The following is a 23,805-nucleotide window of genomic DNA, read 5'->3' on the forward strand; positions in this document are numbered from 1 at the left end:
TATGGGGTAGTGTGGATTGACGATTTTTTTTTTTTTTATTGCATTTCATGTGATCCATTTTAGAGTAAGGCTGTAACATAACAATATGTGAAAAAGTCAATGGGTCTGAACACTTTCCGAACACACTACGAGCATAACCATCTGTAATTGCGAAGGTGTAAATGCCCATGCCAACAATACTGTCCTCAGTTGAGGATTCACGACTCTATGGTACCCCCTGATGGTCATATTTGGCATTACTTTTAATGACGACATGATGTGCGACTGCGCAGAGATGGTACATCACACTTTCGCTTAACAGAGTAATGTCGTCAAGTAGTTAGCTAGCTGGGTACGAATTAAATAATTGTACTGTAATAATGTCGGTCTATCACGACGAAGTTGAGATCGAGGACTTTGAATATGACGAGGATGAAGAGACATACTATTTTCCCTGCCCATGTGGCGACAGATTTGCCATAACCAAAGTAAGTACAGCGTGAGAAGATCCCCTGCGAGGCACGTTGTGCCAACTAGCCTGTGACGGTTGTATTTAATCTCTCTACTTGCAGGAGGATTTGGAAAATGGTGAAGAAGTAGCGACGTGTCCGAGCTGCTCGCTCATTGTTAAAGTCATCTACGACAAGGTTGGTGTTTAGATAGCCTTGGTGTCTCATGTTCTGATCGAGTCAACGAGACTAAACGAGAATTAGGAGGCCTCGCGAGACTAGTGCATTGATGGCCCCACCCTACTAGCTACTTGTCATTTAATAGATTTATTTTTATCTTTCTCTGATATTGTAACTATTGTGTTCATGATGTCTAATGTATTTCTCTATTAACCAGGAGGAATTTATGTCTGGGGAGATAATCGAAGCACCGACTACAGAGAGTAGATTGGAACTGACTCAGTCCTCCTGACAGTGATGACACACCTTCAGTTTCTCATCTCCCATCAGTAAAAGTGGACCCTGTTGCATTTGTATGTGCTCCCACACAACACAAAGACACATTATGAACGATATGCTTCACTGGTGAGGTCTGGGATGGAGGATTCTCAGCATTCATTCACATGTTCCTGGCATTGATTTTGCACAGTTACATAAAGGACCCTTAACTACTACTATTTGCACAACGTGTTTGAATAAATCCTTTATTCTTTTAAGTCTTTCACTCCCTTTTTTATAAACATGTTATGTATTTTTGTTGATTTTTATTTTCTTGTTAACTGCTTGTAGTTTTTCTGTTTGAACAGCAGGGGGGGCAGATGTTCAAGGAAAAATACAGGCCTACTTACTGTACAGGGAATAAATAGAGTGCAGTTGGAAAAAATGGGTCTATAAGACTTCTCTCTATTCTAACCTACAGATACTATCCTTTGGATTTCTGAGATTGTTTAAATTTAAAAGCTATGAGCTGGTGTAAGATGTATGGTGGAAACTCTTTAGCCTATGCTTAGACCAATCTTACATAGCCTTACATACCCTTTACTTGAACATATTTCAACAGTGTAGTGCTCTGCCATTTGTAATGCCATGTTTTAAAACAAAGGGATTTGGTTTCGGTGGTTATGTGCGAGCCAGTGATCTTCTTGACCCTTACATTTTAATCTATGAGTCATACGAGAAACATGAATTATTCATATTGGCTGTTCATTATGATGTGTATGTTATGGATGGACAAGTTGCTGAATTACAATTCCCTATTTACCTACCCTTCTCTCCCCCTCATGGATTAAAAAAAAAGCATTGGATCGGCGTAAGCTGGGTCTAGCACGCAAGTTCTCACCATACTTCTCATACACAAGTCCATTCCTTTAAATCCAGGAAGAGTACAGAATCGTCCCTCAGCCAATACAATAAAGTGACTAATTCCAAAGCCCCACATAACCATATATTACAATATTGACTGATACTGTGTCAGCGTAGCTACTGTTTCACACCACCAGCTCTCCTTATTGGCTCCTTCGCAGCAGGGCCTGACCTGTCAGAGAGAGGAGCTTCGTGTTCCAAATGGCAACCTATTCCCTATATAGTGCACTACCTTTGACCAGAGCCCTATAGGCTCTAGTCAAAAGTAGTGCTCTATGTAGGGAATAGAGTGCCATTTGGGACAAATCCAGGGAGAGAACATGATGGTGTCCTTCACATGATATTGAAGGCCCTGCCTGTCTATTTATCCAATATCCAGTTAGCTCTGTGGCTGATGCTGTGGCGAGGGAGGAGGCTGAGCACGAGTCAATACGTCTAACTGCATCTCCCAACAGGGGGGCCACAACAGCGGCAGACAGTCATTGACAAACACACCAGCACTCAGTCAAAGGAACCTCACAGAGCAGGTCACTGCTGACGGAGAGAGAGTGTTAGAGCACTGAGCAGTAGCGTTCATGATGTGGGGATGTTTGTGTGGTGTGTGGATGGTATTATGTACTGTTACTCCCTCACATCTGGAGGAAAATAGTCATTATTCATGTGATGATAATCAGTCACAAACAGTCATGAATTGCTCTGTTGAGAGGGATATACATTATACAAGACAATGCAAATGTGATGTAATGTGTGTACAATAATTGTGTTGTGCTCTGTGCTCCCGACCCACTCCTTTTGGCAGGCGTGACGTCACATTTCAAGGCAGTTGGTTGAGCTGGAGGTAGAGGAGGAGACGAGCAACCCAGCGAGTTGGAAAAAAAGAGAAAAAAGATAACCAAACGTATTGGTTTTTAAACGTCAACTTTTAGACCTCGAAAGTGAATATCGAAGACTACTTTTGCAAATTCCCCATCTGATAATCAGATTCAACTGGAGAAACCACCAAGGTAAGAACACAACGAAACGCTGACGAACTGAGAGCAAAGTTATGGTTGCTTGCTTGACGGGAGGTGCGGTTGGTAATAACTGGCATTTGTGGATTTTGGTTAATGACACCGTTACGAGCGGATTCAGATAGTTATTTTTTTTTAGATGATAAAAATACAACAGTCAGAATAAGGCTCGTGGATTCGGCGCTGAGAAAGTAGAATAGTATTGTTGTGTTTGTCCATGCGGTTTTCTGTCTCCTCCGTGGCTTTGTCAGTGGCAGTACAATACAATAAGCCCATTCCCGCTTGGTAGGCTACGACAGACATGGGTGTTTGCGCTTTTGCTAATATTCTTTGCAACATTTGTATTAGTTGTTTCAAACTTTAACATTTATATCTGTTGAATAATACACTCCGTTCCGATTTTCATTCGTTTTGCATACTGTAGTTAGACGGTCTTGGTGAGCAACATGTAGGCCTATTTGCAATAAGCGTTTAAAAAAAAAAAAATAATCTGTAAAACGTGCTCATACATGCCCTGTGTAGTTGTTGAACTACAAACCCAATATAAAATATAATACATTCTGCCTATCGGTTTCTGTTGTTTTCACATTGTGAGGTGATAGTTTTTTGATGGCTTTGATAAGATGTGGTGTACCTGTTTTTGCTCAACTGTAACAACCTGAAAAACTGTGGCGATGAAGAAGATACAAACCATTATTCTCTCTATGTCAGAGGGTGTAGGCTTGCAAGATGGGACTCAAACCTTTTCGTGCAGTGAACACCTTCAGATCTTAGGCCTACATTTTCTTTGGCCACACCTAAACCACTGGAGGCAGTGAATTTCATTAAAATAGTAAAACATTAAAAGTGATCATTTTTAGATAAAATTGTAAATATAGTCATGTCACCAAATAATTGATTAAACACACTGTTTTGCAATGAAGGTCTACAGTAGCCTCAACAGCACTGGGGCGGCAGGTGGCCTAGTGGTTATAGCGCTGGACTAATAACCAGAAGGTTGCAAGATCAAATCCCTGAGCTGACAAGGTAAAAATCTGTCATTCTGCCCCTGAAAAAGGCAGTTAACCCACTGTTCCTAGGCTGTCATTGAAAATAAGAATTTGTTCTTAACTGACTTGCCTAGTTAAATAAAAAAAACTCTAGGATAGCACCACGGTGTAGCTGGAGGACAGCTAGCTTCCGTCCTCCTCTGGGTACATTGACTTCAATACAAAACCTAGGTGGCTCATGGTTCTCACCCGCTTCCATAGACTTACACGGTAATTATGACAACTTACGGAGGATGTCCTCCAACCTATCATGTTGTCCACCCAATCAAAGGATCAGAGAATGAAAGCATAAGCTACAGCTATCTAGTGCTGCAGTGCATAAAATGTGAACAGTTTTGAACAAATTCATTTGTTCAAAAAAGCTATAGTAAAGCTATATATATTTTTTTCTTCTCACTTTCACTTACTTAGCTAAAAAAATGCAGCTAGCTAGTTTAGGCAACTCCAGTCCTTGTGGGTCTGATTGGTGTCAAACTTTTTCTCCATCCCTAGCAAACACAGCTGATTAATCAAATTGCATTCTAAACTGAAGATCATGATTAGGTGATTATTGGAGTCAGGTGTGTTAGCTGGGGCTGGGGCAAAACTGTGACAACAATCAGGCCCTCGAGGACTGGAATTGCCCACTCCCTGGCCTACTCAAACACCCGGCTCAAACAGAGTGATGCTATGTTAGCTAGCTGGCTATGACTATCCAACAGATAGTCATAGCCAAGTCAAGGTAAGCTTTTGGTTTTACTAATTTATTACTAAACTGTTTACTGACCTGCTTACTTACTGTACACTGTAACATTACTTCATGATTGTAGCGGGTTTGCTGTTAGTTCTATTAGGTGTGTTGACTATGACGTTACTTTAGCTAATATGGTGACACCGATGTAGGCTGTGTGTAGAGGTTATGATATGGTTTGGCTTGTAAAGGTTTTTTTGCCTGGTCACACAGCTGATGTGTTCTGCATTGAAGTCCACAAGCAAAGGGAAAAGGTGAGAGGAGGAGAGCCCATAGATGAGAAGGAATACAACGTGGCTGCTATGAAAGTGAACTGTGTGTACGTGTGATCAGGGCTGTATTCATTCTGACGATTCTGTTAAAACGTTTCTTAAATGGAATGAAATGGGGATAAACATACCTGAATTTGTCCAATAGAAACTCTTGCTTGCAACTGTTGGACTAATGATTACACCCTAGATCAGCTAGATGCAGGCAAGAGTGTGCAAGGCAGTGTTGAATGTGTCACCGTCTGTCACCTCAAATCTTTCTTTCAAACTGTGTGCACCTATGTTGTAAACTTTCATTCCTAGGCTAGTTTGTAGTAACCTCATGATGGGTATAGGGAAAATTAGAATATCATGTAGTAGCCTAAACCTATCGATGATACATTGAACTGGGTGAATGGAATGTGAATGACAGTCATAAAATATGATGTAATAGAAATAAGGCCATGCTCATGAAAAAAAAAATGTCCTCCCTCATCTTAAACGGCACCAACCACCCAGCTGACCTAAACATAACAATTTTTTGGGGGCCACAACCATGTCATCACAAAGGAGTGACAAACATACAGCTTGTCCTCCTGACCAGCATTTAGGAAGCACTAACCTATACTAACCTCGTTGTCTGTTCAGTCAGTCTTGATCTTAACTAGCTCTATATAGGAGACTTAATTTGCACCACTATGGCAGCATTTGTACAAGCTGCCCAGTTTTTATATTTCTTTCCCACTAATTGATCTTTTGACCCGTCACATAAGATCTTTTTCAGAGCTGATCTGATTGGTCAAAAGGCTAAGTGGAAAAAAATATCAGAATAGGGCTCCCTGTGTAAACGCAGCCAAGGAATCTTCTGCACCTGTGCTAGAGATTCCAGAAACTCACTCTCTCAGTTCTTCTCACTGCACATTATTTCCTCTACCTGCGCAGGACTAACTTAGAGTATAGTAATATCCTTCACAGACATACTATTTTCATCTGTCTCCTACAATGGATAATTGAAATCCAATAATTCATGAATTAGTTATGTACCACATAGGGTGGTGCGAAATGTCACTGGTAACATCATTTGACTCTCAAATGCATTCCAACAGTTCTGCTTCAGTTCTCATGCTGCTATTAAAAGCAAATCAAAATAGCAGTCTAAACTATAAATAGAGAGAATTAGTCTTTTGGATGTAGACTGACTAGTTGTTGAATGACCAATGAATGTAGGTAGGCTAGATGAATCATGAAATGATTATGGTTAAACTTGGTCAGTCATAGTATTTTTAAACATAAATAATGATATGACTCTTAGATGGATATTTTGGAAATGGGGCCCTTTATGTACTTCCCCAGAGTCAATAATTTTTGTCTTTGTGTGTGGTTTGAAGGAAGTTGCTAGCTAGTGCTAGCACATTTGCTCATTAGTGCTAGCATAATTGCTAACTATTGCTAATAACTATTGCTAACTAGTGCTAATAACTATTGCTAGCCCAATTGCTAACTATTGCTAGCCCAATTGCTAACTATTGCTAGCCCAATTGCTAACTATTGCCAGCCCAATTGCTAACTATTGCCAGCCCAATTGCTAACTATTGCCAGCCCAATTGCTAACTATTGCCAGCCCAATTGCTAACTATTGCCAGCCCAATTGCTAACTATTGCCAGCCCAATTGCTAACTAGTGCCAGCCCAATTGCTAACTAGTGGAAAATACCCATAGACTTCCAGTCATTGTGCTATGCTAGTTAGCAATAGCTAACGACACTACGTCAAACTTCCTTCATACTGGACACAGAGACATAAAAATGATATCAAGCTCCAGGTTTGAAATGTCTCTCTGCAGAGCGTTTAATTGCCTGTAAAACGCCTCCTCTTGAATGACGTTAGCTGCCTCTTGACTGTGATATTAGCACCCAGTCTAGTTAAGCGTTCAGCTAGTTCACAATGTGTCAACTTAACAGGCTACAGTAGACGGCACATGTTTCACAAAATGGACTGGTTCCAACTCCCAAGAGCAATATTGTTAGAACTTCATTAGCTACATAGTTGTAGCAAAGCAATTACACTCAACTGGCTTGCAAATTTTGTGTAGTGCAAAGTCCATGACCAATCCAAGCCAGCTCACAGCACAATCAGGCAGGCCATTATCGATAAGAAGGCCTCCCTCTACTCTGCTTTATTTCCCCAACAGTTGGGTGAAGCAGAACGAGAAGGAGAGTGATGTTGATGGAGGTCTGGAATAAGTCTTTTTTTTTTATTATTAGAGGTCGACGTGGAAAAAGTAGCCTTTTAATATTTAATCGCTGTGCAGTGAATCATCGATGCCATGAACAAGGATGAGTGAGAGTAATGGTACTTTAAAGTATTGGAGGAAACTTTGACTTTACTTTTACATGAGGTAAATGTTATCCAGCACATAAAGCAAACTCCTGTGCCAGCGGTTACTGAGACAGAGCTGTAATACAACCTTAATGCTCAGGGTCTGCACTATGTAGGGAATAGGGTGCCATTGGGGATGCGGCCAGTGAATCCAAGAAAACCTCGGGCTGAACCACATCCTGGTCAGTATGACCCAGAACTAACCCAATGGTAGTCTAGATTTTGCACAGGGCATTTGATTACCCTAGTGCACTCAAACATGGTTTCTTTCGTCACATGAGAGATTATCCCAATAGCGTGCTGTAACCTCTGAACATGAGGAGGCATGGTCAGGGGAGGCGCAATAATCCGCTCTGTTTGGTAGTGAGGGCTGACGCACTTCCCGGACCCTCATGTTGGGAGCATATGTCTAGCTGATTTGGATGCGGAACTGCTAGTTCCCCTGGCAGTAGTAGGATAGTTCTGTGTGGCCCCACTTGCTCTATCTTTTCTCCATTGCAAAGGGGTTCATTTACGTGGCTTGCAGTATAACACTAGTTACCGGACCTTATGTTACCGGACCTTATGCCTGGTCTTTATTTCCTTCCTCTCTCTCCATTTGTCCTTCACCTTGGAGAATGTAGTGTGGTAATATTTGATGTGTGCATACGCTATATTGTGTATATACCTCACATGCAATTAATCTATTAAAAAGTATATCTGACTCCGTAAAGATTATTTAGCAATATGCAAGGTGCTATGTAGACCATGTGCAAGTATTATGTTTTCTAAGTGTATTTCATTACTTTGTAAAAATGAACAATACATTATACAGGGCATAAAGCTTAAGTTACAAAGCATTACAAGACACTGTTCTAGGCATGATCAGAGGGAGAATCTCACCACAGCAGGTCAGGAACAAAAAAGAGAACCAGACAATGAATCTAAGACCTTTAATAACATCTGAGTTGGTTGGATTCAAAATCTGAGTTGTTGACAAATAGCATTACTGTAAAGTTAACGCCCAATCAGATATCAGACCTACGTGATGTAATCACAACAGAACCTCAGCTTCTCAGAGGTGTGACAATGGGGGTTGGTGAGATCAACACAGAGAAGGCTGAATTCCTGAGAACATGATAGTAGCTTTTGCATAGAGTGTTAATAAGAAGAGTCACTGCAGGGGCTGCTCTACAACAATATTCTCTAGCACTTCTTACTAGAGGAAGGAGTTCAACTTCCTCTATCTTTCAGAACACCATTTGAACCAGTCTTTGATTCTGCCTGTGGGATCTTGGTAGTGCGCTAACTTTTAGGGTAGCTGTAAAACATGTCACTAGTTGGCGAGGAGCAGTGTTGCTAATTTGTTATGAGGATTGTTTACCGAGTGAGTTTTTAACCCAGTTCCAGTAGCCAGGAATATTTCCAGTATCGGGGCTAGAGTTGGAGTCTCGCCTCTCGAGTGAAGGTGCTATTTGAGCATTCTCCATTTTGGAGTTGAAGCGGGCAAGCATAGACAGTGCATGTGTTGGTGTAAGTGAATACAACTGGGTTTGAAACATAAAACCTTGGGATGCTTGTGATCTTGAGGGCTGCTTGCCGGAAGAGAACATTGTGTTGGGGAAGAAATCCTCACCGCTCTTTCTTATCGTGTGAAAGGGTCCTATCGGGGAGTTTCTGCTTGTAGACAGGTAACAAAAAACGCAGACGCTGGATTTACTTGGCTTCTAGTCAAAGCCAGTCAGGAAATCCATGGGCTGTAGTGCGTAGGCAGACCAAAGGGCTGTCAAGGGGAGGCCACTTTTTGGATTATGAAGGCGTCTGTAGCTTAAATATGATAGCCTAATTGCAGTGTGTTTGCATCTGCATCTTTGGTCTGCCCTGTTAAGCCTGAAGACAGACAGTGTTCCTCCACCCCGGAGCTCTGAGATTGGTAGTCATTAGGGAACTCTGATACATCGTGGTTCCTCTGCTTCATGCGCCGGCTACATAATGATGTCGTTGCCGCGTCCCCACAGGGCCACAACGTTGCTTGTTCAGGTGTGCCAAGACAGAGACTCATCCAGAGAGGAAAAACAGAACAGCAGAGGGAACCTTTCGACATAACAAGAAAGGGTTGTTCCTTTTTCGAGGGGAGCAGATTCCAAGAGAAAAGGGGAATCTACAACATTGACTCTCCAGTGAATCAGAGTCAAAGTGAAAGAGGATGTTATGTAGCCTAACAACGTAAACTAGTGTGTATGACTAAGTAAGTAAGCCGTATGCAGATAATATATACACACCCCGTTCCGTTTCCAGTTTGTACGCTTCTTTGTGTTGACCTAGACTAGAGCAGGCCTCACAACAGGCTGGATGACACTGGGATTACTCTACCGTGGTAATGTGAACTGCAACAGGAGCACAGTATAACGCAGGGACATTTTTCTGTTGCGTAGAGTGTGCGTGTCAGAGTGGTTCTGTCAGAGTAGGAATTTTACACTCCGAGGTCAAAGAGCAATCCTATCAGTGAAGCAGAGCCTGGTGTCACCAGATCATAATCATTGTCACAGAACACCTTTGTCACTTGTGACTCTGGCTGTCGATGCTAAATGGGACAAAGTGGGGAGGGATGGAGAGATTGAGAGGGGGAAAAAGGCGAAGGGAGAGAAGGAGAAACAGCCCCTGTAGAAATGTCTTGTCTAACAAAATCTGACAGTTACCCAAAAGTTGGCACGTTTGGCAATTGATCCCTTTAAGATGTGCTGACCTCAGAAGCATTATTCCTTAATTGGTCTGCGCTAATAAAAGATTTTCACTAGAAGATGGCTCATGGGTAGGTTACAGTGTCTCTGGGAACCTCGTTGCTAGCTTGCACTGTTTCCTCTACTTTCATGTGGTGGTGGAAATGTCAGTTGTTGTGTTTTGATAAGAAGTCATTTGAAAATTCTCCATCTGTTCTATCTTCCACCGGTATGTTTGTGAAATGGTTGATTTTCCCATCTGTGATTCTCTGAGACGTACGGCATCTGCTTCTGTTCTGTCTCTAGGCGAATAGTAAGGACTCCTCCGACTCCACCAATGTGAGATATTTGAATATTTCATGAGTATGTCTCTTTACCTGCTTTGTCCCACTTTTCCTCTGAAATATAGATTTCGCAGTTTCTCACCGTCTCTGTTTTCTAAGCACCTCAGCTCAGAATGACAGATTTCAACACCATTTTGGAGGCGGTTGCTATCACAACAGTCTCAGGATGTGCAGTGGATGCCAGATTTCCACAGCAATCACGTCACTTCAAATCTCAACATCTTAGTTCGTACCTGGGAGAGTGACTAGAGTTTTTCAGAAATTGGGGCCAAGACGAATTCCCCAACATCTATTTTTTTACCTCACGTAAATCAGGGTTTGAAACATGCAGATTTCAATCACGGGAGAGATCAATGAGAACCTGAAGATGCCTGTCAGTCAGACGGCCACAGTCTCTGCTAACCCAGTATACTGGCAACAGAAATGCTTCGAGCTCCAGTTCTTTCAGTTCAGGTTCATTTGATGAATACTAGAGAGTACAGGGGCTTTAACTCCAAACTGACCGCTGTGTGCAGTCAAATGAGGGATTCCTCTTCTAGGAAACGTCAGGAAGGTCCTGGTCATCACCAAAACAACCTCTGTCTGGCCGAGGCATCCACAGCGTCCTGCTATGATGGCCAATTGCACAGATTCATGTGGACTTTCATAATGGCTTTTAAAACAAGCCCTTTCTGAGCTTGTTTTTAGGCTAACTGCTGTGGCATTTTGAATGAACTTAAAGGATCTGAAAAGCATAATCTTGCTAGCTACCCTTCATAGCAGCCGCCAATTCAAGTTTAGGCTAATACACTAATAGCACACATCGTAATTACTTTTATTGCCACTTAAAAGCCTTTTCGCTCAAAGTTATTCAGAGATTTTGCAGTCATTGACCGCGGCCCCAACATGTAGATTAGGACTACCCTTACATTTGACATTTTAATAATCTAGCAGACACTCTTAACCAGAGTGACTTACAGAACCAATTAGGGTTAAGTGCCTTGCTCAAGGGCACATTGAACTTTTTTTTTTACCTAGTCGGCTCTGGGATTCAAACCTGCAATCTTTCGATTACTGGCTCAATGCTCTTCTGAAGTTTGAGCCACGAGGATGACAAATTCACTTTTCAGATGCAGCACCTGACAGCACACACTACTTTTAGATGGTTGTTTTGTGACTATGGACAAAGAAAAATACTTTGTAGCATGCTTGTCATAGATGAGAATAGGCCTACGTCGTGACCTGCGCCTGACCTCATGAACTATCCATTCGATCACGATGAGTCATGAGTCTGACCTTTACCGGAATGTCAGAATGCCTCATGGAACTGGTCATCCAGTGTTGAGCAGATGGGATGCTTGCTGTGAAAATTAAACTGGGGACATTGTTCTTGTAGGTATGTTACCTGATGGCTCTAATAGCCTACTGTGCTCATGACACTAATACCCCGACTACACCGCTCGCGTCACGTGCGCGAGCGTTGCAAAATAAATGTAGGAATCTATGTTATTCAAAGATTGCACCCACAATGCCAACGAGCGTCTGCGTTGCCAAGGGCTAAAATAGAAGTGAGTTCTATTTCTGACGCAGATCGCGCCGCAAGTCCCGCCTCTCCCATCTCCTCATTGGTTTATAGAAGCAGGTACCCACGTGCCATCTCCTCATTGGTTATACCCACGTGGGTGATTGAAAGACGGAATGTTTTGCCGGTTGTCGTGGTAACACTATGAAAGTGTAGATGCCAATCACCATATAAGTTCAAAGATGAAAAAGCCTGGAAGGAAGAGAGATGACTAGAAACGATTCGGTTGGCCGTTTTATGTTTGGATTAATTGTCGGAGTAGAGGACCTTGTGCATTTCAGGTAAAATAACAACTCAATGTTTATATCCCAGGACAAATTAGCTAGCAACAGCAAGCTAGCTGAATAGGACAAATTAGTTAGCAAGTGCAAGCTAGCTAGCTAGCTAAATTGCCATAAATGTTTAATGCTTTTCTACCTATTCCCAAATTAATGTCATTGGTTCAGAGTTTGTTTTGATATTTTAACCTGCGTGTCGTGATCGCGTTTGGTGTAGGGGGACAAAATACATTTATGCACGATAGCGCACAATGGCGCATGCGCACAGCCGGTTTGGGTTCCGTGTAACAGTGTGATAGTGTGTTATTTTGGCCATGGAAGAAGCTAAATCGGACAGACATCAAGATTACATTTTGGTCTACTGTTGGAGGCTATAACGAAATACTTAGTTATGTTTCTGTTTGTGTGCCACCATGCCTCACTGTCAACAGAGGCAGCAGGGTAGGGTGAGGCAGAGCCTGCCTCTGAGTCTAACTGTGGAGTGATTATTTCCTCTAGAACGTTCTAGAGCTGTCTCTCTCTCTCTCCCTTTCCCTTTCCCTCTCTCTCCTCTTACCCTCTTTCCCTGTCTATCTCTCTCTCTCTCCACTCTATCTATGCACTCTCTCCACTCAAACCTCCATTCTGAGCAGCTCTTTCCAACAGAAGCATGTTACAGTGCTATTTTTACTAGCTAGCAGGGAGGGATATGGCACAAGCCGTGGACAGGCTGAACAGGAGTCGGGACCACATTTGAACTGAGAAGTGGTTCCGAAAGGTTGGTTATGTAAAAAAAAATATCTATATTTATTGGAAAGGATTGGTTTATGTAAGAGAGCTTGCTGTTGTTGATGGGTCAATATGTCTTTTCCCACTGGTTTCTAAGAAGGGCAGGATCTTCAATTCAGCAAGGCAGGCTCTTCTATTCAGAAGGGCAGGATCTTGCTCCCTTGCACTTTCTGGGCAGACCCTGAGATGTTTTGTCCGCTTTGCTGTTCAGTCTCCATGTTCTTCTTTTCATAGAATAAAGATGGGTTTTCTTTGAATGAGGCTACTTTCTCTGCTCTTTGTATCTGCTTCCTGCAAACCCTTTCCCGCACCAGACAGTGAGTGCAAAAAAAACATTGTTTCTGAATATCAGGCCTAGACTCTCTCCTCGCTACTGAATGAGAGCCTTGGGGTGAACCAGACTGCTGCAGTGTTCTGTCTCTCTCTCCTCACCTCTCGCTCTCCTCACTGGGGAAATAAGACGTGTTATACATCCAATAAGACTAAAAGTATGTGCTCTAGCAGCAGACGTGAACGTTGTCACACTGTCTAAAGGTCCTTCTAAAGCTCTCAGTATGCAGACCATGATCTGGAGCCAGAGACTTCACTGGAAATCCAATTTGAGGAAAGTGGAGACTGAAGGGGCAGATTAGGGCATTTAGGATGACGAGGTGAAGTGGAGTGTGTAGCTGAGACTAGGGTTGCACATTTTGGGGAATATTCAGAGGTGGAAACTTTCTGTGGGAATTAACGGGAATATATGGGAATTAACTGAAATGTATGCAAATTAATATTAATACCATTTAAATGTAGATGTTTTTTTGCATTGGATATAGTCACCATATCATATGGAGACAGAAACATAAACCTTTTACTTTATCATAAGTAGATACAATTGCAAATTAAATCTTTCCAATTGAAATAAAACAAAAAACAATTTAGTTACGAATTTAACTTTAATTAAATGATTTGACTCTTCACATGGGATGGTTTCACTGAACAACAAAAGAAAGGGAATATTGAATGATCCCCAATGATCCATCGCATCTCCCAAAAACATTTCCAACCAACATCTGTAAAACGATAGTCTAGAAACTAAAGCTTTGGTTGTCTTCCTCTCAGGCTTCCATGTCTTCTCCCTGGACCTCCTCAATGTCCACCTCTTGAACATCAGACTCTGAGGCTTCATCTTCACTGTCACTTCCCAACCTTGTTGAGGATGGCTCGTTGTCAGGCTCAAAAAGCCTCAAATTTGCCTCGATGGCCACCAATTTTTCAACCCTTGTATTGGTCAGCCTGTTGTGTGCTTTGGTCTGTGTGTTCCCAAACAAGGACCAGTTGCGCTCTGAGGTGGCTGATGTTGGTGGGATTTGGAGGATGATGGAGGCAACAGGGGAAAGAGCCTCAGATCCACAAAGACCCTTCCACCAGGTGGCTGATGAGATATGTTGGCATGACTGCCATATTGCTCTCTATCCCAAAGCCCTTGCTTGGAAGTATACTTCACCAGACTGCCAAGAACCTTGCCCTCATGCAGGCCAAGGTGGCGAGACACGGTAGTGATGATACCATAGGCCTTGTTGATCTCTGCACCAGATAGGATGCTCTTGCCAGCATACTTGGGGTCCAACATGTACGCTGCAGCGTGTATGGGCTTCAGGCAGAAGTCTTCACACTTGTTGATGTATTTCAGAACTGCAGTTTCCTCTGCTTGGAGCAACAGTGAAGTAGGGCAGGGCAGTATGGATTTCTTCTCTTACATCTGCAGGCAGAGTCTGAACATCAGACTGGCATTAAATGGCATTGTCTCCCTCAATCCGTGCAATGGCTACTGCTATAGGTTTCAGGAGTTTCAGGCTTCTTACCACTCTCTCCCAAAATACATCATCCAGGAGGATCCTCTTGATGGGGCTGTCCATATCAGCAGACTGTGATATGGCCATTTCTTGGAGACTCCTTCCCCTACAGGCGACTGTCAAACATGATGACAACACCACTCCCAACGGGTGTTGCTGGGCAGCTTCAATGTGGTGCTCTTATTCTTCTCACTTTGCCTGGTGAGGTAGATTGCTGCTATAACTTGATGACCCTTCACATACCTAACCATTTCCTTGGCTCTCTTGTAGAGTGTATCCATTGTTTTCAATGCCATGATGTCCTTGGGGAACAGAATCAATGCATGAGCAGCATAGCTAATGGGTGTGATGTGAGGGTAGGACTCCTCCACTTTAGACCAAGCAGCCTTCATGTTCGCAGCATTGTCTGGCACCAGTGCAAATACCGTCTGTGGTCCAAGGTCATTGATGACTGCCTTCAGCTCATCTGCAATGTAGAGACCGGTGTGCTTGTTGTCCCTTGTGTCTGTGCTCTTGTAGAATACTGGTTGAGGGGTGGAGATGATGTAGTTAATTATTCCTTGCCCACGAACATTCGACCACCTATCAGAGATGATTGCAATACAGTCTGCTTTCTCTATGATTTGCTGGACCTTCACTTGAACAAATTCCAGGGCTTAACTTCCCATGGAAGAATTCAGGAAATTTAAAATCGGACAGTGTGGTTAGATTAACGAGAGTCTTATCTTTAAATGGCTGTAAAATAGTCATATGTTTGAGAAATTGAAGTAATATGATTTTGAAGATTTTGAAAATCGCGCCACAGGATGGCAGTGGCTGTTACGTAGGTGGGACGAATTCGTCCCGCCGGTCCCATAGAGGTTAAAGACAAGACTCTCGTTAATCTAACCACACTGTCCGATTTCAAAAAGGCTTTACAACGAAAGCAAAACATTAGATTATGTCAGCAGAGTACCAAGCCAGAAATAATCAGACACCCATTTTTCAAGCTAGCATATAATGTTACCAAAACCCAGAAGACAGCTAAATGCAGCACTCACCTTTGATGATCTTCATCAGATGACAACCCTAGGACATTATGTTATACAATACATGCATGTTTTGTTCAATCAAGTTCATATTTATATCAAAAACCAGCTTTTTACATTAGCATGTGACGTTCAGAACTAGCATCCCCCGCACTTCCGGGGAATTCGCTAACATTTTACTAAATTACTCACGATAAACGTTCACAAAAAGCATAACAATTATTTTAAGAATTATAGATACAGAACTCCTCTATGCACTCGATATGTCCGATTTTAAAATAGCTTTTTGGTGAAAGCACATTTTGCAATATTCTAAGTACATAGCCCAGGCATCACGGGCTAGCTATTTAGACACCCGGCAAGTTTAGCACTCACCAATATCAGCTTTACTATTATAAAAGTTTGATTACCTTTTGTTGTCTTCGTCAGAATGCACTCCCAGGACTGCTACTTCAATAACAAATGTTGGCTTGGTCCAAAATAATCCATCGTTATATCCGAATAGCGGCGTTTTGTTCGTGCGTCCCAGACACTATCTGAAATGGTAAATCAGGGTCGCACGCATGGCGCAATTCGTGACAAAAAAATTCTAAATATTCCATTACCGTACTTCGAAGCATGTCAACCGCTGTTTAAAATCCATTTTTATGCCATTTTTCTCGTAGAAAAGCGATAATATTCCGACCGGGAATGTCCATTTAGCTAAACTGAGGAAAGTAAACAAAGCTTTCGGTCGACGCGGGCACGCGCCTGAGTCTCACAGTACTGTAACCAGCCACTACCCAAACGCGCTACTTTGTTTCAGCCAGAGCCTGCAAAGCCACGATTCAGCTTTTTGCCGCCTTCTGAGACCCTATGGCAGCCGTAGGAAGTGTCACGGGACAGCTAAGATCCTCACTCTTCAATAAACAGAGACAAGAAGAACGACACCTTGTCAGACAGGCCACTTCCTGCCTGAAACCTTGTCAGGTTTTTGCCTGCCAAATGAGTTCTGTTATACACAGACACCATTCAAACAGTTTTAGAAACTTTAGGGTGTTTTCTATCCATGTGTAATAAGTATATGCATATTCTAGTTACTGGGTAGGAGTGGTAACCAGATTAAATCGGGTACGTTTTTTATCCAGCCGTGTCAATACTGCCCCCTATCCTAAACAGGTTAACATGTATCGACCCAGTCACGACACAGGAAGTACAGGTTCCCAGGCCTCTTCCGTTAACCGTATGGTTTAGTTAACATATAGGCCTATGTTAATATGCATGTCCAGGTGTCTTTGCTGCTCCAATAGCCAGCAACAGTCTCCAGAGAGAGGCCTGAGGAGCCTGTACTTCCTGTATTGTGATTATACTATGGGAGAGAAAGGGACATTTCTTGGCCCCTGAGGCTCCCTAAGGCACAGTCTCCAGCTGTTGTGGTAACCTTTGACCCCTCCTCCTTCCTGTTTAGGTCATGGATCTCGTCCCTCTTGCCTCCCATTCCCTCCAGACAGCTGATCTGATGTGATAGGCCTGTTCAGTCATGCTTTCATGCATATTTCATCTCCATGTTTGAGCGGTAGCCGACGTCATCAGTTCTTGTCTGTTGGAAAGAGCCGTTCTGTGAACATGATGGATCCCACAACTTTCCATTTCTGGTGGCTTCACTATCTCATCATCGCTCTCTGCTAGACCAGTTGAGGAAGCTGGAGATCACACGAGAAAGACCCAGTCTAAATATGGACTATGTGTTGATTGAATGTGGTCTCATTTGAAACCCTCAGCTCTCCAGCCTGCTTGGCAGAGACCGATAACGGAGATTAGCATAAGGACTGGTTGTATTCTCTTTTTAACGCAGCTGGCAGCTAGCTCGTCCATAGGATGGGTTCACTCTGAGGTGTGGGTGTCACCAGGCCCCTCTGAGCAAATCAAGTGGAACGCAATTACCGTATGCATCCTCGTTCTGATAAGGCTTTTAAAAGCTTTCTCTTTCCCTCGCTCTAGTCTTTTTCTCTTGCGCTCTCTCCTTCCATCTCTCTCTCTCACCCATCCATCACTCATCTACGCTGTTGCACGCCCAACAGAATTACCAAGGATTCATTGTTTCATGTCTTTTAGTTAGGGAACCTGTCACCCTTGACTGTGTAACTGACAACACGGAAAGGCCCAGTGGAAGCCTGTGGTCATCTTACTGCTCTACCAGGGCTTGACCATCAGTCAGCAGTTAAGTCACGATATGCTTTATCTGATCTAGGGCCGACGTCTGGAGCAAGTCGTGCACAGCAGGGATATTTGGCTGCTCCGAAATATCCAAGCGGGCAGGGAAAAGGATGGCCGAAGATGACATCATTCCTTGCTCACACAGTGTGTGCGTAGGAGTGTGCGTGTGTGTCAGTCCACCGTTAGTGTGGCATTGCGCTCCGTCGTCTATTTCAGGAGAATAGTCCGTCTCCCGCCTGGGACCGTGCTGTGTTGTCAGAGAGCCTAGTTGGATGATTAGACCTAGACGGTAAGTTGGCAGTCACACAGACGCACACACTCGTCCCTCGCCCACTGTGGGCCGAGGCCAGATCAACAGATGTAGCTGGACCAGCTCCCCTCCCCTCTCTCTCTCTCTGTGCCGTGACTCTTCCTGCACTCTAGTTTAGCCTCTAATACAGATGTACAAACCAGACTGTCACTGCGTGGGTACAGTGAGGGTCACGATGTGTATACTCCTAGCGCTGACTCCCACTCAGCAGCAGTAGCAGCAGCTCCCTGGTCCGTACTGACTACTGAAGGAACCGAAATCACTAGCACTATGCTAATGCTAATATTGTCCTCTTTCAATAACAATCAATGACCATGTGATCTCTTTAATGAAAAACTCCTTATTTCACTTAAGATTGGACACTACAAAACCCCTGAATGTATTAAGCTATGCTTAAAATATCAAAGATAAAAATAAAAAAAATCTGAGTAATTGGAATGGATTGTGTTCAGTTTAATTTACTTTTATAAGCTGAGAGCAACTGTTTAACTGTTGCAAATTCCCCTGGCCCTGTCAGCCAATAGGCTAATTCAATTATCAGTGTTTACGTTCCTCTCTGTAATAAGTAGCAACGTGTGTCCTCCGGCTTGTATATCACTCTATTCTGCTCCCTTTGTCAGGCTGCCTCTTCTGCCTCCAATTATCTGTACTCTATTCTCTCTCCTTGTTTCTGGAACATTCCACATCAGCCTGGACCTATTGTTCAACTATTGAGGAGAAACATTGGGAAATACATATTGTACGGGGTTGTGTGATGTGATGTTGTGATGTGTGATATTGAGCAGTGAGATGTTAGCTTGAGGGGACAAACATCATTGTACATTCTTGCAGAACAGAATGTTACAGCTGTGACTTGTCTTGCTAACAACACAGAGTAAGTCTACCTCTTCACCTCCCCATCATAACCTCCCTATGTGGCTCTGGGGCAACAGTGGGACACTAGTCATATTAGGAACACCGAGCAAACCGACAGACAGAAACCGAGGCCCAACTTTGTTGTGTTTTAGCCTTGTGTAGCCTATTTTCTTGGATTAAAGTGATATCTCACACAGGGTACTTTTTGTCAAGAATATGGCTATTCCAAGTTGCAGGCAACAAATGGGCTCGTATTCAGTTGGACGACACAACCTTTTCCAGAACAGACATTGTGTGTGGGAGAGTGTTAGAAAGAGGCAGAGAGAAGAAAGACGCAGAGGGAAAAATGACCAAAAACTTGTCATTTTGGATTTCTTTTAAATGACGTCCTTAGCCAGGATAAACATGGCTCACTCTCTGGGCAGAATCTACAGTAATTGAAAAGGAAGGAGGAGGTAATGCTGAATCTGAGAGGGGGCAGAACAGAGGCCTACATTTTCAGTTGTATCCTCTATGGGCTATGTGGGACGCAAGCGTCTCACCCCTGGTACACCCTATCAACAACAGGTGAAATATCAAGAGCGCCAAATTTGAAAACAATTAAATGTCATAATTCAAATTTCTCAAACATACAACTATCTTACACCCTTTGAAAGATAAACATCTCCTTAATCTAACCACGTTGTCCGATTTCAAAAAGGCTTTACGGCGAAAGCATAAAGTTAGATTATGTTAGGAGAGTACATTGACAATAGCTGTGTGTAATGTTTTGTCAATTCAAAGACAGGCGTCACCAAAAGCAGAAAACCAGCTAAAATTATGCACTAACCTTTGACAATCTCCATCAGATGACACTCCTAGGACATTATGTTAGACAATACATGCATTTTTTGTTCTATCAAGTTCATATTTATATTCAAAAACAGCGTTTTACTATGGCGTTGATGTTGAGGAAATCGTTTCCCTCCAATAACCGCCAGTCAATCAGCACAACAAATTAGATAATTACTATTCGAAAACATTGGTAAAATATTATATTGTCATTCAAAGAATTATAGATTTACATCTCTTGAACGCAACCGGATTTGCCAGATTTAAAAATAACTTTACTGGGAAATCACACTTTGCAATAATCTGAGCACTGCGCCCAGAAAAATACGCTTTGCAATACAGACTAACCGCCATGTTGGAGAGAGTATTTTCGATTTTAGATATGTAAATAATCCATTACCTTTGATTCTCTTCATCAGATGTCACTTCCAGGAATCCCAGGTCCATAACAAATGTAGTTTTGTTCGAAAAAGCTCATAATTTATGTCCAAAAAGCTCCGTGTTGTTAGCACATGATCTATGCTCGCCGGACTTCTCTTCATGAAGCAAAACATTAGATGATGTCAGGAGAGTGCCCAGCCAGAAATAATCAGACACCCATTTTTCAAGCTAGCATATAATGTCACCAAAACCCAAACCACAGCTAAATGCAGCACTAACCTTTTATGATCTTCATCAGATGACACACCTAGGACATTATGTTATACAATACATGCATGTCTGTTCAATCAAGTTCATATTTATATCAAAAAACTGCTTTTTACATTAGCATGTGACGTTCAGAAAAAGCATACCCCCTGCAAACTTCCGGGGAATTTACTAACAGTTTGCTAAATTACTCACGATAAACGTTCACAAAAAGCATAACAATTATTTTAAGAATTATAGATACATTACTCCTCTATGCACTCGATATGTCCGATTTTAAAATAGCTTTTCGGATGAAGCACATTTTGCAATATTCTAAGTACATAGCCCAGCCATCACGGCTAGCTATTTAGACACCCGGCAAGATTAGCCTTCACCATAATAACATTTCCTATAAGAAAAATGTTCTTACCTTTCCTGTTCTTCGTCAGAATGCACGCCCAGGACTTCTACTTCAATAACAAATGTAGGTTTGGTCCCAAATAATCCATAGTTATATCCAAATAGCGTCGTTTTGTTCGTGCGTTCTAGACACTATACGAATGGTAATCCACGGTCGCGCGCATGGCGCATGGCGTGACAAAAAATGTCTAAATATTCCATTACCGTACTTCGAAGCATGTCAACCGCTGTTTAAAACCAATTTTTATGCCATTTATCTCGTAGAAAAGCGATAATATTCCGACCGGGAATCTGCAATAAACTAAACAGCCGAATTAAAATACTCCACGGGGGCTAATCGCGCACGCGCCTCATTCCATTGTCACCTAATGGGACACTTGGATAAGGTGATAATCTGTTTCAGCCTGAGGCTGCCTCGTCAACCTTCATGATTTTCCCGGGTCCTGAGAGCCTATTGGAGCCCTGGGAATTGTCACGTTACAGCTAAGATCCTTACTCTTCAATAAACAGATGCAAGACGCACGACTCCTTGTCAAACAGGCCACTTCCTGCATGAAACCTTGTCAGGTTTTTGCCTGCCATAGGAGTTCTGTTATACTCACAGACACCATTCAAACAGTTTTTGAAACTTTAGGGTGTTTTCTATCCAAACCTGAACAATAATATGCATATTCTAGCTTCTGAGTTGGTGTAGGAGGCAGTTAAAAATGGGCACATATTTTTTCCAAAATTCTCAATACTGCCCCCTAGCCCAAACAGGTTAAAGGTAATTCAACACATCAGGTATCCACTTCCTGTCAGAATTTGTCTCAGGGTTTTGACTGCCATATGAGTTCTGTTATACTTACAGATACCATTCAAACAGTTTTAGAAAATTCAGAGTGTTTCCTATCCAAACCTGAACAATAATATGCATATTCTAGCTTCTGAGTTGGTGTAGGAGGCAGTTAAAAATGGGCACATATTTTTTTCAAAATTCTCAATACTGCCCCCTAGCCCCAATTAACCTCTTACATCTAGACGTTCCGCTAGCGGAACACCTGCTCCAATATCCAATGATAAGCGTGGCGCGAATTACAAATTCCTCAAAAATACAAAAACTTCAATTTTTCAAACATATGACTATTTCACAGCATTTTAAAGACAAGACTCTCCTTTATCTAACCACACTGTCCGATTTCAAAAAGGCTTTACAGCGAAAGCAAAACATTAGATTATGTCAGCAGAGTACCCAGCCAGAAATAATCAGACACCCATTTTTCAAGCTAGCATATAATGTCACAAAAACCCAGAAGACAGCTAAATGCAGCACTAACCTTTGATGATCTTCATCAGATGACACACCTAGGACATTATGTTATACAATACATGCATGTTTTGTTCAATCAAGTTCATATTTATATCAAAAAACAGCTTTTTACATTAGCATGTGACGTTCAGAACTAGCATACCCCCTGCAAACTTCCGGGGAATTTACTAACAATTTACTAAATTACTCACGATAAACGTTCACAAAAAGCATAACAATTATTTTAAGAATTATAGATACAGAACTCCTCTATGCACTCGATATGTCCGATTTTAAAATAGCTTTTTGGTGAAAGCACATTTTGCAATATTCTAAGTACATAGCCCAGCCATCACGGGCTAGCTATTTAGACACCCGGCAAGTTTAGCCTTCACCAAAATCAGATTTACTATAACAAAAATGTTCTTACCTTTGTTGTCTTCGTCAGAATGCACTCCCAGGACTGCTACTTCAATAACAAATGTTGGTTTGGTCCCAAATAATCCATCGTTATATCCGAATAGCGACGTTTTGTTCGTGTGTTCCAGAAACTATCCGAAATGGTAAATCAGGGTCGCGCGCATGGCGCAATTCGTGACAAAAAAATTCTAAATATTCCATTACCGTACTTCGAAGCATGTCAACCGCTGTTTAAAATCAATTTTTATGCAATTTATCTCGTAAAAAACGATAATATTCCGACCGGGAATCTCCTTTTCGGCAAACAGAGGAAAAATCACAAAGACGGGGGCGGCCAGGGCACGCGCCTAAGCCCACAGTCCCTTGATCGGCCACTTGAGAAAGGCGATAATGTGTTTCAGCCTGGGGCTGGGATGACGACATTCAGGTTTTTCCCGGGCTCTGAGCGCCCATGGAAGACGTTGGAAGTGTCACGTTAGAGCAGAGATCCTTTGTAAAAGATAGAGATGGCAAAGAAGTTCAAGAAATGGTCAGACAGGCCACTTCCTGTAAAGGAATCTCTCAGGTTTTGACATGCCATTTGAGTTCTGTTATACTCACAGACAGTTTTAGAAACTTTGGAGTGTTTTCTATCCAAAGCCAATAATTATATGCATATTCTAGTTACTGGGCAGGAGTAGTAACCAGATTAAATCGGGTACGTTTTTTATCCAGCCGTGAAAATACTGCCCCCTAGCCATAACAGGTTAATGAGATTGGGGAATGAACCTGGTAGTTCAGAAAAACCTCTCTCTTTCTCCTATATTGAGTAATGCTGGAATGTTCTCTTAATTCTCTTTACATATAACCCTTATTTAACTAGGTAGGTCAGTTAAGAACAAATTCTTATTTACAATGACGGCCTACCCCGGCCAATACCGGACAACGCTGAGCCAATTGTGCGCCGCCTTATGGGACTCCCAATCACGGCCGGATGTGATACAGCCTGGATTCGAACCTGTAGTGACGCCTCTTGCACTGAGATGCAGTGCCTTAGACCTTTGCGCCACTCGGGAGGCCCATTCTACGGGTGTAGAAAGACGGTGTCTTCTCTGTCTGTTTCTGCATAGTAGTTGGATTGCAAGATTAAACCAATGA

General features: G+C 42.4%; 2 protein-coding genes across 3 annotated transcripts in view; both read left to right on the forward strand.

The window, feature by feature from the left end:
• Window positions 1–273: 273 nt before the first annotated feature.
• dph3 (DPH3 homolog) lies at window positions 274–1,142 on the forward strand. Its single transcript, NM_001141662.1, is given in 3 exon segments — window positions 274–467; window positions 552–626; window positions 826–1,142. Coding segments are annotated over 3 exon segments (258 nt in total). The 5' UTR covers window positions 274–359; the 3' UTR covers window positions 901–1,142.
• Window positions 1,143–2,578: 1,436 nt separating this feature from the next.
• Window positions 2,579–23,805, forward strand: part of LOC106575249 (cytoplasmic protein NCK2) — a 57,432-nt gene continuing 36,205 nt past the window's right edge. The window contains exon 1 of one of the 2 annotated variants that reach the window (XM_014151641.3): window positions 2,579–2,794. The gene's annotated coding sequence lies outside the window, so the exon portion shown is untranslated. The remainder of the gene's footprint in view (window positions 2,795–23,805) is intronic. The other variant, XM_014151640.3, reaches the window with a different exon arrangement.

The sequence above is a fragment of the Salmo salar genome, chromosome 17 (assembly GCF_965601325.2).
Source record: "Salmo salar chromosome 17, fSalSal1, whole genome shotgun sequence".
In the NCBI taxonomy this organism is placed as follows: Eukaryota; Metazoa; Chordata; class Actinopteri; order Salmoniformes; family Salmonidae; genus Salmo; species Salmo salar.